At 39.7% G+C, this 21,306-nt stretch overlaps 1 protein-coding gene across 17 annotated transcripts in view; it reads left to right on the plus strand.

Moving 5' to 3' along the window:
* The first annotated feature begins 1,621 nt into the window (after nt 1-1,621).
* TCF12 (transcription factor 12) overlaps nt 1,622-21,306 on the plus strand; it is a 375,367-nt gene continuing 355,682 nt past the window's right edge. For all 17 annotated transcript variants that reach the window (XM_045397269.3, XM_045397270.3, XM_073995877.1 and 14 more), the window contains exons 1-3: nt 1,622-1,853; nt 2,836-2,932; nt 3,915-3,987. In XM_045397269.3, coding sequence (XP_045253204.2) covers nt 2,858-2,932; nt 3,915-3,987 — 148 coding nt within the window. In that variant the 5' untranslated portion in view covers nt 1,622-1,853; nt 2,836-2,857. The remainder of the gene's footprint in view (nt 1,854-2,835; nt 2,933-3,914; nt 3,988-21,306) is intronic.

Here is a 21,306-nt window from a genome sequence, read left to right on the forward strand (position 1 = left end):
ACCCAGATAAGGAAGAGTGGATATTGGGGAGTCTAGGCCACCACAGGATCTGTCATAAATTTTAGGTACAGCCAATGCAGAGCCTTGGAAATCCACCTGACAGCTCCGGTTGTACCATCCGCCCTCTGTATCTGGGGTTTCCAAATTCTGGGGTTCAACCAATTGAAAACAAAAAAGGTAGTTAGGCTTATCAGGCCTGAAAATATACGAAAATACAGAACCTGAAATATAGCCTGAAAGTGTACTGAAAATATAGAGATTTCTTTGGATGATTATTCCCTAAATACACTTTAACAACTATTTACATAGCATTTGCATTGTATTAGGTTTTATAAGTAATCTAGAGATGATTTAAAGTATATGGGAAAACACACCATTTTTACGTAACAGACTTGAACATCTTAGAAAATCCAGAGTCCGGGAACCAATCCCACGGATACAGAGACAACTGTACTAAGTACAGTAATGGCATATGGTAGCTGAATCTACCTCTCTTTCCATGCCAGTCCGGAATCCAAAGGCTCCTTCTTGCCATGTTGTCCTCAGGCGTCGGCTGCTTCCTTCCATTTGTTACTTTGTGTCTTCTTTCCTCAGTGTTTCTTCTGCGTGGGCCTTACCGGTCTTTACCCACTCACTTACCTAAGAGTCAAAACACTGGCTGCCATTCAAGAAAATCTCACTTCCAGCCCAGAATCGAAGAACTGAGGTTTATTTTGTCTTCTTTCTACTCTGGGGCTTCTTTGAGGCCAAGTTCAGAACTTGCGCACAAGACAGTGGCTGTGTGACAGAGCCACCCTGGACTGTCTCCGTTAGATGAAGAGACTGGCTTGATCCATTCCCAAGAACTCGTCCCACGTGCAATTCCTGTGGCTCCGAATGGGATTTGGGTGGGAGGAGGTGATTGGAGATGTGGGGTCTTGGTGAGTGGGGTATTTGAGAACCTGAAGCTCACACGGCTTTTTCTGGTTTGAGGGAGGTTTGCCCTTTCTCCTGCATTCGGCTCAGCATCGAATCTGAGCGGCCGCGCCTCCTCGCGGAACGGCCGAGGAGGCTGGGTCTCCCGTCCCCACGCGCGCGGTGTCTGCGCCCACTGCAGCCCTCCTGGGCGGGAGCCTCTGGGCCCAGCTTAGGGTGGCGTCCAGCGTGACCTGCTCGGGAATGGCAGCCTTCAGTGCTCTGCGGCCTCGCGTTGCGGGAAGTTCGGGGACCTGGACTGTGGATCCAGATGCTCCCACAGTTGTGTCTCCGTCGCTCCGCTTCGGGGGCCGAGAACCAGCAAGACCAACGCGAGGAGGCGCCACAGTGCCTGCCGCCCCGCTCCCAGGGGGCCCGGACGAGGCTTCCTCGGCGAGCGGTCGGGGCCTCCTTCTCGAGGTGCCTGCGAGCGCCTCCTGCCCCTCCCCACCGGCCCCAACTCCGTCCCGCCTCACCCGACCGCGGGCTTTGTCCACCCGCCGCGGTGCGGCTCCTCCCAGTGCCCCGCCGGCTCCTCCCCGCCCCCTCTGCCGGCCCCACTTCCTAGGCGGCGGAGCGGGCCGGGGAGGAAAGGGTTAACTCGCGGCTCTTCCCGGCGCGGAGGGATCCGGAGGCGAGCCGAGCGCGGTGGTGAGGCCGCCTCAGCGAAAAAAATGTCCGCCTGAGGAGACCCACAAGTTCTATTCGGGGGGACCCACAGCCCGCCCCGGGAGGAAGGGGCGGCCAGGCCCGAAAGCCGCCTCCCCCGCCCAGACCAGAGAGCTCGTGCGGGGCAAAGTGAACCGAGCCGCTGGGCGGTGCAAGGGGAAGCCCAAGCCCGCTTTCCCGGCCAAAGTGAACTTTAATCGGGGTGGTTGGATGCGGAGACGGGGCGGCAGGTAATTGCGGGCTAGCGAGCGGGAGGGGGCGGCGCGGCGGGGCTGGGGGCTGCGGGACGCCGCCGCGTCCCTGCTGGAGCGGGGGCGCCCCCGTCCCCCGCCTCAACTCCGCGCCCCTTTGTACAGCGCCAAACCCGGGGTCCCCTCCAAGTTGGGGAGCGGAGTGGAGGCGGAGGCTCGAGTCGCGGGCGCTCAGGCCCGCTGGCGGCGCGCTCGGCCTGTGCGCCCCGTTCGGCTCTCGACTCGGGCCGGCGCCCAGGCTCCGGGGCGCGCGGGAGATCGGGCGGCTTCGGCCGCGGAGCCAGGCTCATTGTTCGGCAGGTCCGGGGCAGGGCAGCAAAAGTGGGAGGAGGCCGAGCCTGGGGAGGAGGACGCCGGACGAGAGCAAGACTAGTTGTCGGCGTTTCTGTTTTCTGTTTAAAACGCCCTTGGATGCGCCGGGGGTGCTTTCCGACCCCCTGGGCCCGCCGGGGACGTCCGGGCGGCGGCGGCCGCAGACGCGGGCCTGCGAGCGGCGCGTTCCCTGCAACTTGTCAGTTCTATTGTTGCCGAGCGAGTGAGTCACTTCGCATCTCCGCTCGCCGCCGCTCCGCTCGCTGGACGCCGAATTGCCCCTCACCCGGCTCCTCGAGACCCCAGCCGCGGCCGGGCCCCGCGCGCTGAGCACCCGGCGGCGGCGCGGAGCAGGGGGCGCCGAGGAGGGGCCAGAGACTGGCTCGGAAACTTGCGGGAGAGGCGGCGAGTTGCGGGAGCCGCCGCGTCGGTCTCGGGCCGCGCCGAGGAACGCGTGGATTCCGGGACCCGGCGCGGGCACTGAGCCTTCCCGCCCCCTCCTCGCTCGGCGGTGGGAGCGAGTCGGGGTCCTGGAAGTCATCCCGGCGCCCCCAGCGCTCTTCCGTAATCTTCCCCAGTACGGCTCTGTGTCCCCTCACACACTTTGGGCCTCGGTGGTCTCTCGTTGAGCCCGTTTCCTCTGCCCTAGGACCTGCTAGACGTGGCCGAAGATGAATCCCCAGCAACAACGCATGGCCGCTATAGGGACCGACAAGGAGCTGAGCGACCTGCTGGACTTCAGTGCGGTATGAGAGCTTTCTACGACATCTTGGGGTTCTGCTGAGGATTTAAAAAAAAAAAAAAAAAAAAAGGTGGAGGGAAGCAACGTGGGGACTAGGCAGCGTGAACTCCATCTGCTTGAGCAGTAGTTCTCAGGGCCGGAGTCCAGCTCTCCCAAGTTGGACACCTGAACTTTGATGTAATGTCTAGACTTGCACATTTAAAACTTTAATGCCAGAGGGGTCATTTGATTTAACCAGTTAAAAGGAGAACAATGTAATTATGACCTTTGGTTGAGTCACCCTCCCACCCCGATGATTATTAGGAATCTTGGACTTTATATGAAAATTTGTTTTTTTCTTCAACACTCCTCACCATTTTCCTTTCCAATATCAGATGTAGTTTATGGTACCTGAAAGATGTCAGCGACAAGAAAAGTAGTCCAGAGCTAGAATTTCTAGCCTTCACACACACACACGTGTGTGTGTATTATGTTCTTAACATGGGAAATGACTTAAAACCATCAACTGAAACCGAAGGGCCCACTGCTTTTATTTTTAATGGGTCTAATTCCTTTATTAACTGCTGTTAGGAGGCAGCACCTATACCTGCTTTATACAATTCAGTTATAATCCTTACTGTATGTAGTAATTTCATTGGCCATAATTCTGACTGTATGTGTATATTAAGATGTAATGTAAACGTAATGAGATTCACTTAGTTCCACAGTAAAGATCATGGATAATAATATACTGTGTAAACTTAATAATCTTGGAATGTTCCATGTAAATGATCGGGTCTTCAGAACAAAATGTAGCCATTATTTCCAATTAATTAGGAAATAGTATCACTCAGTGTATTTGCCTCTCTGGATCTGAATGTATCTCCAATTTTATTTTAACTTTCCTCCGAAGTATAATGACTGATAAATGACTTTTGGTGGACTTTTGTTTGCAAGGAATCTAGAAGAATTTCAGGACTAACAGATATATTTGGGTTATTTCGCAGATGTTTTCCCCACCTGTTAATAGTGGGAAAACTAGACCAACTACACTGGGAAGCAGTCAATTCAGTGGATCAGGTAAGATGATGTCTTAAACTAAAGACTCATATTTTGGTGGTGTGATACATTTTAGTAGAAAAATAGAAAGCATGACATTTAAGTATTATTGAATATATGTATATGAAAGGTGGAGTTGAGTCAAGTGATAATTAGTAAGATTTATTAATTTTAAAAGATGACAGTTCCCTCAGAAATCTGTAGGAAATCAGTAGTTTCATTGACAATTATTTAAAATGTTGGTGGGTTAACTTTTCAAAATGAATAGAAACTTAGATTTATTTGTAAATACCTATTAGATGACTGAATTCTGTCCTATATCCAGATTACATTCTGGTAATGTTTAGAGTAAGTTAAAGTAGATCTACACACTAGTGCTCTTTAAGTTTACTTTCAGTACATTTATGACTACTGTGCTCCATTTTAAAACATTTATCCCATTTTTCTTAAAAGTGCATTTTTTCATTTTTTTAACTTTTAAAAACTCCTAATTTTAAAATATTTTAGAAGCAAGGTTCATTCCAGTGTACAAAAGCTATAACTTTTTATTTAATTTAAATTTATTTCTTTGTGCTCAGAGATGAAAAAAATAACTGAAGCTATGACAGCATCATCTTAAGAAAACCAACTGTCAGATCTCTGGGCTGAAACTCAGTAATTCCTCTTTGATGGGTGCTTTTTATTTCCCCTGGTAAAATAATAGTTGATTTCTTAAAATACTGTGAGAATAAAACATCAGAAAATAAGGTTAATTTCATAACCACCTAAACACTTCATACCACTTTACATTCTAAAAAGTTTGTTTTTAAAAATTGTATACTAATTTAATTTACTAAAATTCATTTTTAATTATGAAATTACAGCTTGTGGGGAAAGTATAGTATGTCCTTAATCATCTTAAGTGAGTGAAATGAAGGTGTTTTTTTGAATTTTAAGTAGGTTAAAGACTAATATTATTCTTGATCAAAAGGACATCATGAAACGATAGCCAAGTCCCAACTCTTCTCTCATCTCCTTCCTTTTACTGGTAATCATTTGAAAGTTGTTACTTTTTTGTGGTGGGGGGAGAAAATTATTTTAATAATTTTAAAGTTGTAGAAGATGGCTGTATTTCTTTACTGGTGTTGATACATCTCATTTTTTGCAACTAATAATTCATTCTCAGGAACCTTCAAATTTACTTTGACGAATACATAGTAGATGATGCTTAGTATTTTTTAAAAATAAGTCATGATATTACTGTTGCCTACTGTTCCAGCTTAAATTTTGGTAAATATATATAACTGGACACTCACTGATACAAACATGAACTCCAGGAACTTGCTATTAGAAGTGCATTCTATTTTTAGAATAAAGGCAATTATATTTATTTCACTTTTTAAACTTAAGAAGGATTTATGTAGTCTGTGAAATTTAAAAGTATATATATATGAACCGGGATATGGATTACAAGCATGACATTGGAGCAATTTTTGGACTACTTTTAGTGTGTTGCGTTACACAAAGAAAAAATTATTTTTCTACATTACAAATGATCACCGTATTTGATTATTTGGAGTAGGAACTTTTAGTTTTAAAAGTTAGATTTGTTATCCATTGAAAGGTTTGAACTTATACACCTGTATGCAGTGAACTTAGCATTATTTATCTGTGTGTTTTGTTTTAAATGCTACAAAAAGTTGTAATAAGCTGTGACTTTTAATAAATTAGTGGATGAATTTGAATTTGGGGAAGAGAAAATGGCACGTGATTGTTTTTCAAATCAAGATGTACTGGTAGATATAATTTTTCTGTGGCCATTTCTTAAAGGGAATGTCTAAAAGAAATTGGTATAGTAACATTATTTTAGTTATATAATTTATATTTGTATACCTTATTGACATTTGAATAATCTTCTGCCCTGATTTCAAAGGATATTATGTAATACACCCTAATGCCTATGTATTTGCAGCTATTAAGGAGCTAAAGATCTGACTTTCCTTTTGAAGAGCTGCCGTAGTAAAGATTAGAGTTTTTTGTTTGTTTTCTGTTTTGTCTTTGGAGTAATATTTATAAAAACCTCATGCTGTTTGACTTATGAAAACTAGAGTTTATAGTTGGGTATTGTAATTTCCTTTCTTATTTGTCCTTTTTGAGGAAGACTCAATTTCACAGTGGGCTGTTTTTGAGAAACAATATATAATACCTTCAGAAACTTTTTTAACTGGAAGAATATATATATATACTATAGTATGTGATGTTATCTTTAATCTTATTCCTGAAGCAAAACAAATAACTCATGATAGCTGAGTTATTTGCGTGTCAGAAGTCACTATGGAAAAGATAAAGGTGTGTTTACTACTAATTTGTCTTGAGGGTCTGTTATGTTATTCCTTCATCAAGGTGTTAAAATTTTCTTTGCATTATGGTGAGAGTGAATTTGTTCACTTGGTATGATGGGCTGTGTGAAGTGTTCCTAAAGTGACCTTGAGAGAAGCTTTTCTTTCTGTAGGAGTGAAAAGTGGGGTACTCTGATTAGGGCAGTGTTTAGAAAGAAAGGGCAGTGTGTAGAAAGTTTGTTAAAAGGATTGACAACATGGAAATGGTTCAGATGTTTAAATCCATGTCCTCAACTTTAGGGTTTGAGTGTGTATGTCTAAATTGTGATTTTGGGTTTAGTTTTTAGTAGATTTAAGTGTTTGTTATGATATCTGAAAATTTCCTTTGTTTTGGAATCCGAATAGTAAGGGATGTTGTCATTTTGTAAGCCATCTGTAGATATTGAGCATCTCTCTGATATTTCTATCTAGAATGTCATTTTGAGTATTAAGTAAAGCTTTACTTTTTCTTATTGAATTCAGACTTTTGTAACAGTATAGGTTTCTTTTTGCCCAAAATTTTCAGAGATAATTGTAGGAAGTATTTACTGGCTCTTAATTTTTAAAAAGGAATACAGATTTTCATTTTTCAGTTACTGATCTTTTTTGGTCGGGGGGGAAATTTTTAGATGTACTTATAGGCTTTTTGAAAATACTGACATAGGGCCAGAAAAATGAATTCTCATTAAATTACTCTTCAGTATTTTTATTTTTTGGTAGTTATAGATTCATATGCAGTTGTAAGAAACTATACAGAGATTCTATATGCCTTTTACCCAGTTTCCTGCAATAATAGCACCTTGCAAAATTAGTACAGTATCACAACTAGGTTATTGATAGTGATACAGTCAAGATACAGAAACTGTTCTGTCACCCCAGGGATTCTTGGTATTGGCCTTTTATAACTGCATCCACTTTTCAAGTAATTTTAAAAAATGGCAAGATTACTAAATGCCTTCTTACCCTGTTAAACGAGGAGTAAGCTTTTCAAGTTGCCATAGCATTACTTGAACATATCAAGAACAAAATCAAGAGAAAACCAAAATTGTACCACTGTGGGTTTTTACTGAACTATAATAGAAATAGAAGTGGTGATTTGAGAGAGGAAACCAGGTCTGACCTTTCACTTAAGGTATTTTAAGGTTAAGAGTAGGGTGTGGTTCATATGATGTACATATTAGTGTTGAAATTTATAATAGCTATAATTTGTAGTAATACATACTTGTTAATATTGAGCCATGTTAGACATTTGCTTCAGGTAAGCTGTAGTGATTAATGAGAGTAACCACAGAGTTAGCAGGTGTGTGAGGAAAAATATATTTTAGGACAAATATGGTCTGGTATTAAGTGGCTCATTTAAGGTAAAAGGTAGCAAGGGAGTGTTTTAGAGAAAACCTGTATATGAAAATTCAAACTTGGAAAACATAAAAATTAGAGACAAGATTACAACCATGAGTATTGTATACTTTTCAGAACAATTCCTGAACAATTGAAAAACAAGGTCGGGTGCGGTGACTCATGCCTTTAATCTCAGCACTTTGGAGGCCGAGGTGGGTGGATCACCTGAGGTCAGGAGTTTGAGACCAGCCTGGCCAACATGGTGAAACCCTGTTTCTACTAATAATACAAAAACTTGCTGGGCGTGGTGGTGGGCACCTGCTACTCAGGAGCCTGGGGTGGGAGAATTGCTTGAACCCGGGAGGCAGAGGTTGCAGTGACCTGAGATGGCGCCACTGTACTCTAGTCTTGGCAACAGAGTGAGACTCTTGTCTCCAAAAACACAAACAAACAAAAAAAAAATGGTGTTCTCCCTTCCCCACCAGCCGTACTCATTGCTTGTCATGGATTTGAAAAACAATTTGATTAGATCACAACATTTTAGGGGCTTGTTTATTGTATATAGTGAGGCATACCTACGATTAATATTTTTGTTTTCATTAGCCATTTAAACACAAATTCAAGTTTCTGTCTTCAAGATATCCTTTGCTATATCTTTGAGTTTTTAAACAAGCCTTTTGAAATGGGAAGATAAAGATGAAGATATCCAGCCTTGACTATAAACAACTTTCAAATTTTACACTTATTTGGGTAATAAATAATACTGTCTTACTAAAGCCATATAGTCTTTTCTGCTCTTAAACAATTGGTAATCTTTCCTGGAATGTCATTGCCTGCCTAGTGTTGTCAAAGACTTGGGTAATCTCACTGAAAGAAAGTAAAAGTAACACTATTAGAAAGGCTCTCCTGAAAAAGAAAAAAAAGTGGTATTTCTGGACAATGTGTGGAATGCCTTTTTTTTTTTTTTTTTTTGAGATGGAGTCTTGCTCTGTCCCCCGGGCTGGAGTGCAGTGGCCGGATCTCAGCTCACTGCAAACTCCGCCTCCTGGGTTTACGCCATTCTCCTGCCTCAGCCTCCCGAGTAGCTGGGACTACAGGCATCCGCCGCCTCGCCCGGCTGGGTTTTTTTTTTTGTATTTTTTAGTAGAGACGGGGTTTCACGGTGTTAGCCAGGATGGTCTCGATCTCCTGACCTCGTGATCCGCCCGTCTCGGCCTCCCAAAGTGCTGGGATTACAGGCTTGAGCCACTGCGCCCGGCCGGAATGCCTTTTTAAAAGATCATTTAATAAGACTGCTTTTGGGTATCACTTGAAAGTATGTTTATGGATGGGAATGTTGAAATTGCAAATCTAAAAGTGTTTGTGTTTAGGGAAGATAATGAGAAGACAAATATTTAAATGTATTGGTTCAAAAGACTAATGAATGACAGTTTCCTTTGTTAAATAGTTGTGCCATAAGTATCTCATTTTTATCAATTAACTATTTAGTATCTACCTATGCATTCTTCTAGCAGTTTTTGGGAAGATGGGAAATGGAGAAAGTCATTGCTCAGAAAAAGTGGAGACGTTTCCCCGGGCGTGGTGGCTCACGCCTGTAATCACAGCATTTTGGGAGGCTGAGGCAGGCAGATCACTTGACGCCAGGAGCTGGAGACCAGCCTGGCCAACGTAGCAAAACCCTGTCTCTACCAAAAATACAAAAAATTAGCCAGGTGTTGTGGCACGTGCCTGTAGTCCCAGCTACTGGGGAGGCTGAGGCAGGAGAACCGCTTGAACCCAGGAGGCAGAGGTTCCAGTGAGCCGAGATTGCGCCACGGCACTCCCTCTTGGGTGCACGGAGGGAGACTGTCAAAAAAAAAAGGTGGAGACATTTATTATTAGATGGGAAGTAAAATACTTCTCTTAACATAGAATATGTCAGCAAACACACATTATTGTAGTTCACATTGAGTCCATAAGAAAGAGGCTATGCTGAAGAGTCAGGGAACTGGCTTAAGGAAAACTCAAAAATATTGAGTTTAGAGTTAAGTTGTGATGGAGATATGGACAATGAATTAGGGAAGAGAAGAACTGGTCTTCCAGTTGAGGAATAGCATGAGGAGAGACCTGGAAATAAGAATTTAGCTTGATCCAAGGGCCTGTACAGTTCAGAGAGAGAGAAGCTGGTTTTTATTTGTCACCACTCCTTAATTCCTGGGGGAGCTCATATTTACATATTATCTGGAGCTGGACTACAGGTGTTCAGATCCAGAAATTACCAGTGAATATCTGGGTGATCTTGGGTATGTTACTTCTCTGCTTTTGTTTCTTAATCTGTAAAACAGGACTAATAATAGTAGTTATCCTTATAAGGTTGTTAGGAGTGTTCAATGAGTTAATACATGTAAAGTTCCAAGAATAGTGCCTAGCACATAGTTAGCTGTGGTGGAGTAAATTGTTAGTGGTGAGACACTAAAATAAGGAAGGCATTTATTTACTTTGGAGGCCTTTATGCCAATCTAGGATGAGCTGGTGAGGGATTGCATTTGGTGTTAGTGTAGGGAATAGAAAGGAAAAATATCAGAAGTAAAGGATTGATAGAATTTGAAGGATTGATAGAATTTGAAGGATTGGCTTTCTGTAGGTAAGAGAAATGACTCAAGATTGCAGTTCTGACATAATTGGAGGATAGCAATGCTGGAGGTAATAAAGATGCTGAATTGTTTTTTGCATTTTATATTTCACATGACCGGGGACTCTTCTGGCTAATTTGAAGATTTATGAGGGAAGTATGCTCAGTAAAGATGTTGGTTAAAAAGAAGACCATTTTTTTTCTGCATATAAAGTTATTACATAGTCATAATTGAAAAGAAAATTGGAGAACAGAAAAAGCAAAAGGGGAAAAATTACCTTTATTTCACTATCCAGAGAAAATTGTTTATTTCCTTTTTGTCTTTTTTTTCTTATAGTTCTGTTTACAAAGTTGGTAACTTAATGTTAGTTCATTTATGTCCTATTTTTTGTTTCGCTTAATTTTCTACCATTAACATTTTCTCCTGTTATTAACTTGGCTTAAAATAGTTACATGCTCTTAAGTAGAATGAATATAGCATATCTTAACAAATCCATTTTCTTACTACTTGACATTTAGGGATTTTTGTTAATTTGCTTTTTGATATGATAGATAATGTAGTACTGACCACCTTTTTGTGTGTATGTTTTTGCCCACATTTTGATTTCTTTTGGTTAGGAGATGCAAATTTTGTTTTTTGTGCCTACAAGTTAATAATTAAAGCTAATGAATTCCCTTAGGGAAATGAACACAGAGGGAGATAATTTATCAGACCAGGGATTGATGTTAATGGTGGAGTTACATGCATAAAATTAGTGACTTTGGTTGATTATTTAATGTAACAATACAAAATTTTATTAGTATGTGAATGGAATGCATTATGACATTTGGAGCACATTTGTGCTTGTATACAAATGTGTTGTGTGGTGACTGGAGGGAATTCCTGTCATTCTTTGACCTGTGCTTATTGAAGTGGAGTGGAATCTAATTGGAGTCTTGTCAGTGAGAGAGCCCTTGAATTCCTGACTTTTTGTGAGAGAGGCAGTATAGTGTAGTGGAAAGAATTGGGCTCAGGAGCCAGACAACTGGATTGGAATCGATGACTTGCAACTTACTAGTAGGATGGCCTTAGGCAAGACATTTAAGTAATCAGATAGTTTTTTCAGTTGTGAAAAGTGGGTAATAATGCCCACCTATGGAATCCTTGTGAAGATTAAATAAGGTTATCTATATATTTCCTCCTACAAAGCTGCTTCAGAAATGGTAGCTGCTATTATTTGTGGTACCTTCTAATTAGTATTCTTGGTAATACTAATGATTCTATTAGAAATCATTATATAGCCAGTATTATAGCTAGTGTTTATTGAATTCCTATTATATGCTAGGCATTGTGATAAGCAATTTATGGGCATTATCTCATTTTACTTTGGATAAAATGAAATGTTTTGTCTGTGGGGTTGGAAGTGAGGAAATACCCCTACAAGAGCAACAAATCAAAGTTGATTTTAGTGCCATAAAATTGTGTATATGAAGTCTGAGAAGTTATCAGGCATATAAGTAGTTTTGAAAAGTCATGAAGTACCTAAGAACCTTAACTTTTCTTTTTTAGTTGATTTCTTCTTAATGTTATTATTTTGTAGACTCTACTTTGTAGAGTGCAGAATAATGAACAGAATGTGTACACCTTTTGAAACTCCTTTTCCATGCTGAGGTATCGCCACCACTTAAATGTAGTATTTTGTCCATATTATTTCTCCAGGTACTTGAAATTCTTTCTGGAGTAAGGCATAGTCTAAATAATTAAGTAAAATAAAAATTACCTGACTTGAAAGGATAGAACGCCTGGGAACAGGTTAGAGAGAATGTTAAGAGTCTCTAGGGTAGAGCGTCTTCACTTTTTTTCTTAATGGCAGAGAAGAAGGAACATAAACTCCCTTGGTAGCCTGAAGCAGCATGTCGCAAGTGAGTGGAAGAAATTGTATCTTAAAAATTCATGTACATTTTATTTTCTACTTGCTACCACAACTATTTGCAGTAATTTAAATATGTTTTCATTAATCACTGAGTAAAACTGAATTTCTAAAGTTGCATCATTTTCAGCTTATGGCATTACCTTCCTCTCGTTTTGGTTTGTATCTTTGAGGGTAAGGGTCAAGGCGGAATGGAATGCTGGCCAATCCTTAATGAGAAGCCCAACTCTAGAGCATATCTTTAGCTGTATTTTTTCATGCACCTTTTCTTGCTCCTATAGAAGCCTGTAAAAAGGGATCATTACATCAGGGGGAAACATGGTTTTGGTAGAAAGAAAACTGTTATTTTCATAAACTGAAGCACAGATAGTTTGGTTAATAACATGACTGTTACTTGAAACTTTTTTCTGTTTCCAGCCAGATCATCCTGTAGTTTTTAAAGATACCCTTGACTTGGAAAGAAAATGTAATTTTTATAGAGAGAGCTTTGGTTTTTTTGTTGCATGTTTAAAATGTGCTCTTATGTGTTCCAGGTTAAAAATGTGCTCTCATAAAGACTATGGTGAGTCATCTAAGCTACTGTAAGCTGCTTGGGGACTTAAAGATCACATTTAAAGATCACACAGAAAAGAAAACGGATTAGAGATTGGTTACTAATTTTTATTGCATTGGGTGGTGACTCAGGGATGAAACCTTCAACATAATGTAATAAAACAATTAGAGATAAGGTACAGGACAGAAAATACTACCTTTTTTTTTTCTTAAAAAAACACTACTACCATAACTTACTATATTTTGGTTATTAAAATTGGGAAGATTTGGCCCAATATGTCATTTTGTCAGCTCTGTGGTATTAGGAAGGTGCCTGAATTTGAACTGAGGGGGTTTCTCTACATTTGTGGTAATCTATGGAAGATCATTCTAGTTGCCAAATGGAAGTCTTTGTGGAGGCAGCCTCCCTCAAAGGTTGTCAGTTTGTTTGCTTCTGGTAGTTTTGCCTGTGAGCTATTGTCAGGCTTTAAAAATGAGCAAGATAGACTCATAATTACTTTTTCATCACTTCATTGGTAGCTGATACATGAACACAGGTTGGACTTAATATAATCATGGCTGCTCCAGTCAGTGAGCGAATGCGCTGCTGCTGTCGGCCAGAGTTGTGAATGTTGGTTAGGCATGGCAGGTCTCCCTGCTGGGAGGGAATTACCGTTATCCAGCTTCTTGGTCCCAGAGGCATGTTGTTGTTCTGAGGTAGTTGGGGATAAGTAAGCGGTTTGTTTGTACCTTTGGAGAAGAAAAAATGCTAGGCTCACTTTGAACGGAAGTGTGGTTTGGCCACAGGTCAGTTTAGAGAATCTGAGCTTATATGGGCCCTTGTGCCAAGGGTAAGAATCTTTGAGTTCTCATGCAGGATCCTTCTAGGTTTTTCCTATTTGGAAACCCCACTATATCTAGCCAACTTTGTCATGTGGTTCAGAGGCACATTTACTTATCTGCTTGGTACTGACATACTCAGATTTTAGAAAATGTTTTTTAGTGTTAGTCCCAGTTGGGAATAAAGTTAAAGGGAAAAGTGTTTCATGTTGAATCTCTTGATAGGAACATATAACTTGAAATGATTATAACTTTCCAATTAGGTAGGTAATTAGAGCCATTTCAAGATGGTCCTAAATATCCTAAATATCTTTTATCTAAGCATCAGCAATTTTTTTTTATTCTAGGTGATAGCATATTTTATTATTTGTCAAGATCCCCTTTTCCCTATTAGAGATCCACAGCCCCTTATCTGCAATTTTGAAATCCAAAAAGATCTGAACCACAATTAATTTCAGCATGAAGTATTTTGATGGCAAAATCTGATGTTATCTGAAAGGAGGCCGTTGACATTCTCCATTTTCCTAGTTCCTGTGTGGTTGCCAGGAGCTGATTTGTAGCATATGACATATGTACCTATATACTATGTTTCCTTTCTAAAGTCTGAAAAACTCAGTTCTAAAACCCACCTGGCCCCATGGATTTTAGAAAAGGTATTATGGAGATCTGTCTATCTCTCCTCCTCTCCCTCCTTCCTTCACCCCCCACCCCAGGGATTGTTTTCAGCTCACAGTAAGAACTTTTTGTTCTCAAAAGTCTAAACTAAAGACTTCATTATTTTAAATACAGAACAGAAAAATTGTGGTGGACTTGTTTATATAAAGCAAATTCTTCTTGGAATATAAGCTTTTCAGGCTGAGTTTTATGCTTTGAGTAGTCCGTCCAATACATTGATTTAGGGAATCAAGATCTGTTTTCAGGAGAGAGAAGCTTTCTCATCTTTTGGGCCAACGAGTGTGCTGATACTTCTCTGATCAGTTAAAGCATGCGGAGAAATTTTCAGGGTACTATCAGGAGAGTAGAGTTCTTTTCATTTGGTCCCCATTTTGTATACATAAGAAGCATTATATGAGCTCTGCTACCAGGAAGCCTCAACTCTGACCATACTCTTTTGAATTCTGACTGAGAGCAAACAGTTAAGAAAATCCTAATAGTCATCTTCAAGAAGAAAAAGTAGAACCAAGATACTTTGCTGTAGGGAACACACAAAATCAGTCTTTGGTAAACTTTATTCTTTCCTTTTTATTGGTGAAAAGTTTTCATAGATTAGTAGCATGATGTTTATTCCTGAAATACACTCATTACAGGCATCTTAATTAAAAACAAGTTATGATTCTGTTGAGTGTGAAATTTTCCTCAGGAGCTTATTTTTGGCTCAGACGCACTACTGTTTAATATAAACTATGAAAGTAGTAATGAAGTGTATAATAAACTAGTTTGCGGTAGTCTGTTTTGAGAGGTAGACCAGTAGGCCATTGACTTTTCTGGTGGCTTTGCAAGCCTGTTGCTTGTACTGTTGCTAGTGTTATGTCTTAAGAACCATGATACAATGTTGAGTAATTAAATCCATTTAAAGTTTGTAGGGGTTTGAGATGCTGTACTGCAGGAACACAAAACATGCCATAGTGCCAGGGTCTCTCTTGCCTTCATATTTGTATAATCCGTCTTCTCAAGCTTAAGAACAGTGCCTGTAGTGAGCAGACTCTATTCACATTGAGTTTGACTCCGGAGACTTGCGGAATACGTTATAATAGCAGTAGGACTTTGTCCACTGAATGATTGGGGGAAGGGGAGGAGTCTTACTGTTTTAAAGCAAAATCAGTGAAGATAACAGTACTTCATAAATATTTACTGATATGCTATTTGCTTCATAACTCTTGTAGGAAGTTGGTAACTGTTAATTTTACAGAGGAAATAGAGAAATCAACAGTGAAATACATTTGCCTGTGGTTTCTTATTGCCCCTCAGAAGTAGCAAACTCTAATCAGTTGTAGTTGCACCTGCACTGATACCAATCTACAAGAGCATGGTTTGTCTTGAGGAGGAATTTAGTATCTCTAGAAATCTTTGAAATTTGTTGTAATAAGAAGTCTTATCTGAAGCCAAGGTGACAAAAAGAAAAAAAGAAGTCTTAAATGGGGTACTGTTGATATTCTCCAAAAGTGCTTCAAGATTTTATTTAATTATTATTTGGGAGACAGCATGTAGCTGTGTCGCCCAGGCTGGAGTGCAGTGGTGCGATCTCAGCTTTCACTGCAACCTTTGCCTTCCGGGTTCAAGCGATTTTTGTGCCTCCGCCTTCCGAGTAGCTGGGATTACAGGCACCTGCCACCACACCTAGTTTTGTAATTTTTGGTAGAGATGGGGTTTCACCGTGCTGGCCAGGCTGTTCTTTAATTCCTGTCCTCAGGTGATCTGCCCACCTTTGCCTCCCAAAGTGCTGGAATTATAGGCGTGAGCCACTGTGCCTGGCTGATTTATTTTTATTAAGGAGAAAACAGTGTAATTAGATGCCTCCATAAAATGGTTAATTAAGGACTTTAGTATTTCAAGACATTGAATATAAATAGCTACAACCTAAGATATCTTTATAAAAGCGTAATTCTTTTTTTGTGTGGTCTTATTGCTAAGCTGTCTTTAGACTTTGTGCGTTGGGAAGAATATGAAATTTGATAGTTGGAAGATACTGGAATATTCACAGCTATCATTTAGTTGAGGTCAGAGAAAAGAACGGTTGCTTCATAGTATGGACAATTTTAATTTTTTTATTTCCCTTTTTTCAAAGATTTAGTGTTTAGTTATAAAAACAAGTTAAAGTGGATGGAAAATGTTTATTCCAAAAGTAGTTTAAAAATGTTAAACATACAGAAGATATTAGAACAGAACTTTTAATTCATTAAATGAAAGGTATTAATGCTAATATTGAAAGGGTTATGATTAGTTCATTTTGTATGTTTATTTAGAAATAGATTGGGCTGTTGTTAAAGAGCATTTGTAGGTATTTGAGTGAATATCTACTAATGCACTGTTTTTTATTCTGTGTAGAATGGTTTGTTTAAGGTAGTGGAGAATAGAGATACATTGTGATGGTATATTTGAAAGAGGAGCAGTTTGGAGATACAAAGTTTTGGTTTAGTGTTGGCTTTAGTATTTACTAGATATGTGATCCTAGGGCAGCATATTTTAACCTCTCTGAGTCTGTTTATCTTATGTCTAAGATGAGAACAATAAAAATACTGCCTTAGGGGGTTATGATAATGAGCAGATTAAAAATTTTTATGAAAATTCTAAAATGTGGAGGTTTGTGGTCTGTACAGATATTAGTTATTTTATTAGGTGGCGTAGAAAGTCTTGAAAGGGATTCCAAGCTTTTCATATACATATGGAGAAAGGGAATCTTCATGTAAAACTTAAACATTTCTGATGGTCAGTTATTGAAGATTAAATCAGGTGACTGAGAGGAACACTAGCCTATGGAACTCTTTATCATTTTAAATATGTAATTTACATATTTTATATATAAATATATATTTCATCAGAATGAAATATATATAATATTTGTATATAATTCATCAGAATCTCAGAATTGTTCGGATGAGTCTTTTTGGTTAAATGGGGGAAATTGAAGCAGTAAAGTAAAATAAATCCTCAGGCATATTCTTTTTGAGGATTTTGTTAATTATATTCCAAACCATAGAGCCCCCATATTAGTGCCCTTGAGTCCTTTATTCTCAGCTCAGTTTTTAAAATGCTTGTTGAGGATCTGCTGTAGTGACAAGGTTAACCCCAGGCTTAAGTATGAATGTGTGACAGCTGAATAGTTCTTAGGAAGAGTCTGCTTTTACTTTGTACTGATAAGCAGTAATCTCAACAAAATTTTAGTGACACTAAAGAGTTAACGAGTTAAAAGTTCAGATATACTTTTATACTCTTGAGTGATGAGGAGAGGATGCAGAGATGGGGTTACAAAACGCAAGAGGAACTCTTGTCTGCTGTATGCTTGTGCTTGAAGCAAGAAAGTCTGAGACTTAGTCATATCCTTGAATGACAGGACTTGGAGCTGTCTGCTGATGATGCTACTGTTTCCTGGTTCTTTGTGATTAGGACTTTGTGATGAGGATGTTCCTGCAGCATCCAGTATTGTCCCTTTCCATTTAGAGTGTTTGTCTGGGTATATAAAACACCTGTCTTACCTTATATTGGGAAATATTGGGATTTTCCATGACTTTCTAAGTATCTCTTTATGTGATTGTATTGTTCAGAAGTTTTCACATTACTTTGAAGAAGGGAATTGACAAATCAAAGTAAGGGGACTATTGGGTTCCTTTGGAACCCAGTGCCAGTAGGGCCATTGAGGTAGCTTTGATGGAGGCCAGTGTACTTGTGGCATTCATAGGAGCTATTTGCTGATTGTTCTTCAGAATAAGACATTAACTGGGTTTGGGAGAAAAGGGTTATGGGGTGATTTGACAGTTGCTTGACTGGACTCAAGAAAATTCTGGGGCCTCTGTCTCAGCTTCTCCCTTTGTAATAATTCCTAATGCTTTCTTGAAGATCTACCTTAAATTGCAACGATGAGAATAGCTGGTAGGTGAAACAGCAAAACTAAAGACCTTGGAAATGGGTAGTGAGGGTTCTTGAATATAACTTCTAAAAATCCTGGGGCCAAGTGAGGTAGCTTATTTTTCTCTGTAGCTAATTGATTGCTCTGTAATCTGTTGCTTTGCTACTGGACATTGCAGTAGTCTCTTTAGAGCAGTCTTCTTGCTGCCAGTTGCTCTCTTTTTCCAGTCTGTCTTAGTCTGCTTGGGCTGCCATAACAAAATACCATAGATCTGGTGGCTTAAATGACAGAAATTTATTTTCTCACAGTTTTGGAAGCTAAAAGCCTGAGATAAGGGGAGATAAGGGTGCCAGCATGGTCGCCTTCTGGTGAGGGCTCTCTTTCTGGCTTGCAGAGGGATACCTTCGCACTGTGCCCTCAGTGTATGTGTGTGTGGGAGGGTCTCATGTGTGGTGTCTCTCTCTTTTTTTAAAAAAAAAAAATTTGTTTCCATAGGTTTTTGGGGAACAGGTGGTATTTGGTTACATGAGTAAGTTCTTTAGTAGTGATTTGTGAGATTTTGGTGCACCCATCACCCAAGCGGTATACACTGAACCAAATATGTAGTCTTTTATCCCTCACCCCCCTCCCACCCTTTCCCCTGAATCCGCAAAGTCCAAGGTATCATTCTTAGACCTTTGTATCTCATAGCTTAGCTCCCGCTTATGAGTGAGAACATACGTTGTTTGGTTTTCCATTCCTGAGTTAAATTCTCTTAGGAGAATAGTCTCCAGTTCCATCCAGGTTGCTGTGAATGCCATTAATTCGTTCCTTTTTATGGCTGCACAGTATTTTATCATGTATATGTATACCACAATTTCTTTACCCGCTAGTTGATAGATGAGCATTTGAGCTGGTTCCATATTTTTTGCTATAAACATGTGTGTGCAAGTATTTTTTTCATATAATGACTTCTTTTCCTGTGGGTAGATACCCAATAATGGGATTGCTGGATCAAATGGTAGTTCTACTTTTAGTTCTTTAAGGAATCCCCTCACTGTTTTCCATAGTGGCTGTACTAGTTTACATTCCCACCAGCAATGTAGAAGTGTTCCCTTTTTACTGCATCCATGCCAACATCTATTCTTTTTTGATTTTTTTATTATAGCCATTCTTGTGAGAGTAAGGTGGTATTCATTGTGGTTTGGATTTGCATTTCCCTGATCATTAGTGATGTTGAGCATTTTTTCATGTTTGTTGGCCATTTGTATATATTCTTTTGAGAATTGTCTATTCATGTCCTTAGCCCCCTTTTTGATGGGATTATTCGTTTTTTCTTGCTAATTTGTTTGAGTTCCTTGTAAATTTTGGATATTAGTCCTTTGTCGGATGTATAGATGGTGAAGATGTTCTTTCACTCTGTGTGTTGTCTGTTTACTCTGCTAACTGTTCTTTTGCTGTGCAGAAGCTCTTTAGTTTAATTAAGACCCACCTCTTTATCTTTGTTTTTGTCACATTTGCTTTTGGGTTCTTGGTCATGAAGTCTTTGCCTGAGCCAGTGTCTAGAAGGGTTTTTCTAATGTTATCTTCTGGAATTTTTGAAGTTTCAGATCTTAGATTTAAGTCTTTGATCTATCTTGGTTGATTTTTGTATAAGATATGAGATGAAGATCCAATTTCGTTCTCTTATGTGTGGTTTGCCAATTATTCCAGCACCATTTGTTGAATAGGGTGTCCTTTCCCCACTTTAGTTTTTGTTTGCTTTGTTGAAGATCGGCTTTAAGTATTTGGGTTTATTTCTAGGTTATCTATTCTGTTCCATTGGTCTGTGTGCTTATTTTTATACTAGTACCATGCTGTTTTGGTGATTATGGCCTTACAGTCTAGTTTGAAGTCAGGTAATGTGATGCCAGATTTGATCTTTTTGCTTAGTCTTATTTTAGCTGTGCTGGCTCTTTTCTGGTTCCATATGAATTTTAGGATTTTTTTTTCTAGTTCTGTGAAGAATGATGGTGATATTTTGATGGGAATTGCATTGAATTTGTAGATTGCTTTTGGCAGTATGGTCATTTTCACAATGACAGTGTGAAATTTCACAATATTGATTCTACCCATCCATGAGCACGCAATGTGCTCCCGTTTGTGTCATCTGTGATTTATTTCAGCACTGTTTGGTAGTTTTCCTTGTAGACGTCTTTTACCTCTTTGGTTAGGTATATTCCTAAGTATTAAGTTTTTTTAGGCTGCTATTTTAAAAAGGGTTGAGTTCTTAATCTGATTCTCAGTTTGGTTGCTCTTGGCGTATAGTAGAGCTACTGATTTGTATACTTTAATTTTGTATACGTTAAATTTGTATATGTTAATTTTGCTGAATTCATTTATCAGTTCTAGGAACTTTTTTTTGAGAGAGAGTCTCGCTCTGTCTCCCTGGCTGGAGTGTAGTGGCGTGATCCTGGCTCACTGCAACCTTCTAGGAGCTTTTTGGAGGAGTCTTCAGGGTTTTCTAAGTGTACGATCATGTCATCAGCAAACAGCAACGGTTTGACTTCTTTACCGATTTCGGTGCCCTTTCTTTCTTTCTCTTGTCGGGTTTTCTGGCTAGGACTATGTTGAATAGAAGTGGTGAGAGTGGGCATCCTTGTCTTGTTCCAGTTCTTGGAGGGAATGCTTTCAGCTTTTCCCTGTTCAGTATTATGTTGGCTGTGGGTTTGTCATAGATGGCTTTTATTACATTGAGGTATGGCCCTTATAGGCCGATTTTGCTGAGGATTTGAATCATAAAAGGATGCTGTATTTTGTCAGATGCTTTTCCCACATCTACATCTATCAAGATGATCATGTAACTTTTGTTTTTAGTTCTGTTTGTGTGGCATATCACATTTATGTGTCTGTTAAACCATTCCTGTATCCTGGTATGAAACTCGCTTGATCATGATGGATCATCTTTTTGATATGCTGTTGGATTCGGTTAGCTAGTATTTTGTTAAGGATTTTTGCATCTGTCTTCATCAGGGGTATTGGTCTGTAGTTTGCTCTTTTTTTCTCCTTCCTTCCTTCCTTCCTTCCTTCCTTCCTTCTTTCCTTCCTTCCTTCCTTCCTTCCTTCCCTCCCTCCTTCCTTCCCTCCCTCCCTCCCTTCCCTCCCTTCCCTCCCTTCCTTCCTTCCTAACTTCCTTCCTTCTTTCTTTTCTTTCTTTCTTTCTTTCTTCTC

Source organism: Macaca fascicularis, chromosome 7 (assembly GCF_037993035.2).
Source record: "Macaca fascicularis isolate 582-1 chromosome 7, T2T-MFA8v1.1".
In the NCBI taxonomy this organism is placed as follows: domain Eukaryota; kingdom Metazoa; phylum Chordata; class Mammalia; order Primates; family Cercopithecidae; genus Macaca; species Macaca fascicularis.